General features: G+C 42.6%; 1 protein-coding gene across 1 annotated transcript in view; it reads right to left on the reverse strand.

Moving 5' to 3' along the window:
* The window catches only part of LOC106575604 (carboxy-terminal domain RNA polymerase II polypeptide A small phosphatase 1), a 10,558-nt gene extending 2,949 nt beyond the window's left edge, over nt 1–7,609 (reverse strand). Inside the window, exons 1-6 of the mRNA XM_014152209.2 lie at nt 7,260–7,609; nt 4,162–4,307; nt 1,950–2,051; nt 1,394–1,450; nt 766–858; nt 134–319 (exon numbers count right to left, since the gene is read on the reverse strand). Coding sequence (XP_014007684.1) covers nt 134–319; nt 766–858; nt 1,394–1,450; nt 1,950–2,051; nt 4,162–4,307; nt 7,260–7,323 — 648 coding nt within the window. The 5' untranslated portion in view covers nt 7,324–7,609. The remainder of the gene's footprint in view (nt 1–133; nt 320–765; nt 859–1,393; nt 1,451–1,949; nt 2,052–4,161; nt 4,308–7,259) is intronic.

Below are 7,609 nucleotides of genomic sequence, written 5' to 3' on the forward strand. Positions count from 1 at the left end.
AACATAACTAAAAGTTTGATAAAGCCAGTCAGCCAACATCTGCCATCTTTTTTTTAAGTAATGGATGCTGAAAGAGGAGGAAAAGGAAGAGGAGTGGGCCAAGGAGGAGGATGAGGAGGAGAGTGGTTCTTACAGCGTTGTCTGGGTGGAAGACGTAGGAGGCTGGGGAGTTGTCTATGATGATGACCTTGTTCAGGTCCCTGCCCAGACGACTCAGGTCCTTTACGTAGTTCCCCCGGTGGAACACACACGACTCACGGAACAGACGGCCGCGGAACGCACCCCACTTATCCAGCAGGTCTGACACTGGGTCAGCATACTGGAGAAACACACATAGGGGTCTCCGTATCAGGTGAGGAAAACAAGTGACATTTGTGATTTCCTGTCTTTTGCAGGTTTTGACCAGCCTTAAAAAAGGTCCAATGCAGCTGTTTTGCTAGGAATGTTTGGGAGTGGTCTGAGTGCAGAGGGGAAACTGAATGCTCTCTGTTATTGGCAGTGAGGTTGGGAACTCTTTCTTATTGGTCTATTAACTAAATTTACTCCCTGGTGATGTCACCAGGCAGGCCAAAGCTCCATCCCACCAAAACAGGCTGAAATATAAGACAGCTCTTACACTAAAAGGGCATTAGCATTTTCACACTACTATTCCAACCACAGCGTGGAAATATAAAACACAGAAATATCACGTTTTTGACAGCAACGGGCCTTTTTAAACAAACTTGTTTTGAGTCATTTTCTGGTTTAACATGGTGTTGTCCTCACCTTAGCCAGGCTAGCTGTGAACAGAATACATTCAAACAGCTCTCCCATCCTCTTAAGGAACTCATCCACGTGAGGTCGCTTCAACACATATACCTGGATGGATACATTGTATGTTAAGTTTAAGGTCTAAACAAATAACCAAATACATTCTTTCCACCTCTCGTCTTTTCCAAAATGAAAAACATCCCCCCACTCAGATGCATTGAGCCGTCTTCTTCTTTCCGCGGTGGTCTGCTGCCGAGGGTCATAGTCCTGAACCAAGTCATGCAGAATAGGCTTTACCTTTCTGAACAAACCTATCCTGGATTACTTGAATCAGGCCCAGGCCCAAGATACACTGTTGGCTCCAACTTCAGAACCATGTAGGAGGTGATAGTCTCTCACCGTGACTCCAACGTTCCTTTTGCGGTAGAAAACCCAAGGCCTCAGATGCCATTCTAACCCAGCCCAGAACCAGCCCTGGGGAAAGTGGCTAGTGACTGGGCAGTTGGTAACATACAGATATACAGTATTGTAGGGAGCCATAATATACCTTGATAATACTAAAGGATTTAACATGGAAAGGTAGAGGCCGATGACATTGGTCTGTGATAGTTAAGCTCGTCACCATGCGTAGTGATAGGCTCACCTGATGAACAGTTCCATCGATCTCTACGGGAATGATAAAATCAGCATTGTTCACTGGCTGTGGGAATAATAAAGATACATTATTTAGAACAAAACCACTTGAAAGACATCCTAAACACCAGAAACAGAGTATACATGAGAGAAACCATGTGTATTTAGAATATTTAGAATACAAAAAACAGCTAGTCTGGATGTGTGAAAGTGGCAACAATGACAGAGATGTCATTGTGACTGCCAACAATAACACTGTGGAGAAACCAATCTCTTTCCTCGCTCTCAGAGTGTTTCTCATTACTATTGGACATTACTGCCTGGTGATGTCATGCTTTCACAAGAGGGGAAAAATCTCTTTCCATAAAAAGAAAACAGGAGATGCAAAAAGGCACACAAAAACATGTGTGTCCATAGCATTTGCGAGGATAACCCCAAATTAAATGGTACAGCAATTGTATCAAAGTTCACCAATAGCTTTAGAGCTCATGGATGATGGGAAAATGCATCTGTGACTATATAATATTACTACTGTAAATGGTGCGGCAGTATGTTCCTGGTCTTACCTTGAATGAGCTGTGGACCAGTGTTTCATCCAGGTCTATGACAACACAGATCTTCCCTGCGTCTTTTGACTTGGCCTGAGGCAGCAGCGGTCTGACTTGGACCTGAACCACACACACCCCCAATTAACGTACACAAACCACAAACTACCATTTGTCATGATACATGTAAAATACAAACTACACTGACATAGACCTAAAAAAAACACCAACATCAAGTCACGTCATACATTTACTATGACATCAAAAAACACACAAACAGCATTTACCTGGACCTACACAAACACTGCATATACAAACTAGACCACAGCATTTACCTCGCCCTACACAAACACTGCATATACAAACTAGACCACAGCATTTACCTCGCCCTACACAAACACTGCATATACAAACTAGACCACAGCATTTACCTCGCCCTACACAAACACTGCATATACAAACTAGACCACAGCATTTACCTCGACCTACACAAACACTGCATATACAAACTAGACCAGAGCATTTACCTGGACCTACGCAAACACTGCATATACAAACTAGACCAGAGCATTTACCTGGACCTACGCAAACACTGCATATACAAACTAGACCAGAGCATTTACCTGGACCTACGCAAACACTGCATATACAAACTAGACCAGAGCATTTACCTGGACCTACGCAAACACTGCATATACAAACTAGACCACAGCATTTACCTCGCCCTACACAAACACTGCATATACAAACTAGACCACAGCATTTACCTCGCCCTACACAAACACTGCATATACAAACTAGACCACAGCATTTACCTCGCCCTACACAAACACTGCATATACAAACTAGACCAGAGCATTTACCTGGACCTACGCAAACACTGCATATACAAACTAGACCAGAGCATTTACCTGGACCTACGCAAACACTGCATATACAAACTAGACCAGAGCATTTACCTGGACCTACGCAAACACTGCATATACAAACTAGACCAGAGCATTTACCTGGACCTACGCAAACACTGCATATACAAACTAGACCAGAGCATTTACACAAACACTGCATATACAAACTAGACCACAGCATTTACCTCGCCCTACACAAACACTGCATATACAAACTAGACCACAGCATTTACCTCGCCCTACACAAACACTGCATATACAAACTAGACCAGAGCATTTACCTGGACCTACGCAAACACTGCATATACAAACTAGACCAGAGCATTTACCTGGACCTACGCAAACACTGCATATACAAACTAGACCAGAGCATTTACACAAACACTGCATATACAAACTAGACCAGAGCATTTACCTGGACCTACACAAACACTGCATATACAAACTAGACCAGAGCATTTACACAAACACTGCATATATAAACTAGACCAGAGCATTTACCTGGACCTACACAAACACTGCATATACAAACTAGACCAGAGCATTTACCTGGACCTACACAAACACTGCATATATAAACTAGACCAGAGCATTTACCTTGACCGGCACAAACACTGCATATATAAACTAGACCACAGCATTTACCTGGACCGACACAAACACTGCATATACAAACTAGACCAGAGCATTTACCTGGACCTACGCAAACACTGCATATACAAACTAGACCAGAGCATTTACCTGGACCTACGCAAACACTGCATATACAAACTAGACCAGAGCATTTACCTGGACCTACGCAAACACTGCATATACAAACTAGACCAGAGCATTTACACAAACACTGCATATACAAACTAGACCAGAGCATTTACCTGGACCTACACAAACACTGCATATACAAACTAGACCAGAGCATTTACACAAACACTGCATATATAAACTAGACCAGAGCATTTACCTGGACCTACACAAACACTGCATATACAAACTAGACCAGAGCATTTACCTGGACCTACACAAACACTGCATATATAAACTAGACCAGAGCATTTACCTTGACCGGCACAAACACTGCATATATAAACTAGACCACAGCATTTACCTGGACCGACACAAACACTGCATATACAAACTAGACCACAGCATTTACCTGGACCGGCACAAACACTGCATATACAAACTAGACCACAGCATTTACCTGGACAGACAAAAACACTGCATATATAAACTAGACCAGAGCATTTACCTGGACCGACACAAACACTGCATATACATAGATTATAAAACATCCCTGGACCATTAAAGAGAGCAGTGGTACATACCTTGGAGACAGTCCCGTTCTCCTCCACCAGTAGCGGGGCGTTGTTGTTGACCGGCGGGGGCTCAGCCTGGTCATGACATAGGCAGCAGAAGAGGCTGTGGAACAGGCCTCGACTCCTGGGCTTCTTAGATGACGAGGGTGGGGGACCTGGAAGAAAATAATGGGTCCATCCGTCAGTCACACAGTCTTCCTGTATCCATTTACTCTCACTTCTCCCTGATGTGGTTTATTCACCGAGTTTTAACTTGAGACACATGTACATGCTGTAGTTTGTACATGTACATGCTGTAGTTTGAACATGTACATGCTGTAGTTTGAACTCTTGCGTAACTTGTGGGGTGATGTCGATTGAACGTATGCGTGGAAATTCCTGGAGCCGAGTTGGGATTTGTCCCGATGCGAACAACCTATTTCTGCAGGTATACTGTATGCTCAAAGGATAATACATGTGATGTAATGGTTGTTTTTCCAAGTTAAATCCAGCAGAATTTATTTCATATATAGCATCTTTAGTCTTTGACTTCATTGCGGTCATTTCGCGTCAACCTGATGCCCTTTTCCCAATGGTTTGAATGAAAAACCATTAACAGATAAAACAGACTTTACTTGGTTATTAGTTATAAGAGGAATGTCCTTTAGGCAAGAGATATGATTGTGCAGCTTTAATATTTCCATGAGGAATATGTAAACTTAGCTAAGAAAGTCATGAGGGGCATGTCACTTCAAATCAGTGACAGTTTGAGTAGCCACTTAAATCACTACATCTAACTCAATTTATTATAATATCGAATCTCTATTTCTAAGCGTTGCCTGACTATGACTGCCATTCTTGGAATAAAACATTTTCTTAAGATTAAGACTAAACTGACTTCACTTTTATGTAGAGTTTTTGTTTAATATAATAAAGCTCTAGAGTTCCACTACTCGCTCTCTGCAAACTTCTGCCCAATCAGAAAAGGGACAAATGTTTTCCTTAAACTCTCCTCCCTTTCATTCTCTTTATTCCCCGTCTTTCTCTCACTCGCAACGTGACCGTGTTACAAACTCTTTCACTGTCCCCCCCTTCTTTCTCTCCCTCTCTTTCTCTGGCCCGTTCCAGACCTGTGACCCTCCTCTGCCCACTGCCACGTCCAGGCCAAACTAAAACAGGAAGGGGAAATGCAGGGGCAGATCAGAGGGGGAAACACATCGTGTCAGCCCACCACCACTGACGCAGCAGGATCAGATGTCACACAACAAGGCAGGTTACAGAGAGCAGACAGCGGCCTGGGAATAGGGCCTCAGCAGGGATACGTCTAATCCATTACCTCTCCTTTAAAGCTTCAATATGTAACTTTTTGGGCGACCTGAAAAATGTCACATATAAATGTGTGTTATAAATCTGTCATTCTCATTGAAAGCAAGTTGAAGAAGCAGTAGATCTGTTCCATGTACACTATTTCTATGCTTCCCATTCTTAAGTTTTGTTTTTACTATTGGTTTTGTACACCAGCTTCAAACAGCTGAAAATACAATGTTTTTGGTAATGGACAAATATATTTCACAGCGGTCTAGATGGTACAATGATTCCCTACACTATACATGCTTGTTTTGTCACAAACTGAAATTACACAAACTATTAGAATTTTGGCAACCAGGAAATAGTCGAGCGATTTCTGCATAGTGTATCTTTAAGAGAGGGGCCCAATTCCAAACCAGGCCCTCCCTAGGCCCTAGATCCTGGTTGAGTCTCCTGCCTAACAGATATGAAAGGATTGAAAGATCAACCAGAGGGCTTTCAGGAGCTCTTATTGTATCACAGATACAGTAGATACTGCGTACCTATCAAATCCTTTCACATCTGATAAACAAGAGGAGTCTCTGGGTTGGTTTGTGACCAGTAGCCCATTGGCCCAGGTCAGCTAGAGACAGGAAGTTACAGCGTTAAACAGGAAGTCCGTCAAAGTCATGGGCTCTCACTCCATTTGTGTCTCCTGGGCATGGCTTTCACACAGTGCTTCCCTTAGGATTTATTTCAGCCATGGTGGCAAGGTACGGGGTATATTGCTACTGGCGTTAGTGCAATGACATGCTAGCTGTTCCCATAGACTTCCATAGACTTGAGCCAACGACTATCCATTTAAAAAGTGTGTCTATGAATATAGGGAAACACTGCAACATAAACCCTTCTCTGAGAATATTTGTTTTGATAACACATTACTATACATTTAGAGGAGCTACTCATACCAGGAAATAAAACTACAAGCTACCTGGTACGATTACATCACACACACTAAATACAATCCCTACTTGGTGCCACCTCACACCTTGCTTGACACATTATCGCCAGACTTCTCTGAGGTCTATCACTGAGACACAGCTACCACTCCGACAACGTTGTGACCAAGTTGTGGACAACAAACCAAGATGGCATTCCTCATATAGCCTATGGCTGTAGTTAAACTTTGCCATCCATCGAGTTGTATGTTGCCAATGAGGAAGTACAAGGTGCGTGGGCAGGCCTTAATCTCTGTTTTGAATGGGTCATTATAATGTAGATACTAGGGCAGGCTATTGAAGCTGTACAGTCCTCTTGTGGTAACTGCTGATTGCATAACAGCGGGAAAAGCTTTTCAAGAACGCACCACCCATAAAACATGTTAACCAGTCTTCTAGAACAATGGTTCATGTAAACAAATCACACGTTTACAAATGCATCAGTCTGTAGCCTAGTGCACAGCTGCGGTTTAAATGTTAAAACTCTCAACAAGTTACTTCAGAAGTGTTCGCTTTTGTAGGAGGCCTATGGCAGACAGCAACTGCAGCCTCCTCAATTAATTGTAGCTAGATTAGGCGATTTGATTGAGTGGTCTCGTCCGTCCTCATCGCAGTAACCTTGCCTGTCAAAAAGTTGCGTCGCGTATCACAACAATGTTGCCATTCAGTGGTCACACAATGGTTGTAGACGATTGCAGATTTTATACAGTTTCGTTTCGTAAACACTGTCCTCGTCTTTGAAAACACCCAATGGACGATGAACTAGGCTAGCTAACTGTGAAAAGTTTTGAGTGTGGTGCAAAACAACTGGCGTGCATCTTGAGAACTTTCTCCAAAACTTACCCTTCTCTCTATTCGCCTCTTCATCTCGACTAACTTGCGTGATTATTGAGGACTGGTGGTCCATTACACCAGACTTTATCCACAATAGAAACTAAAAACTTTGTTCCGTTTTAGATTGCTCGCTGACTAGGAACATTCAATTATAAATGTGCACAAAGTTACATAACCGCAAACACTATATAAATACATTACGCATCCAAACGATTACATTTCTCGGCTATTCAATGACGTACCAGACCGGTATAAAACCTACAAATAAAAGTTATAGACGTTTAAAAGGGAGTTGGTAACTTTGTTTCAACATGGAGTTCAACTCCGCTCTCAATTTGAAGATACAAACATGGAACTCG

This window comes from Salmo salar, chromosome ssa17 (assembly GCF_905237065.1).
Source record: "Salmo salar chromosome ssa17, Ssal_v3.1, whole genome shotgun sequence".
Lineage (NCBI taxonomy): Eukaryota > Metazoa > Chordata > Actinopteri > Salmoniformes > Salmonidae > Salmo > Salmo salar.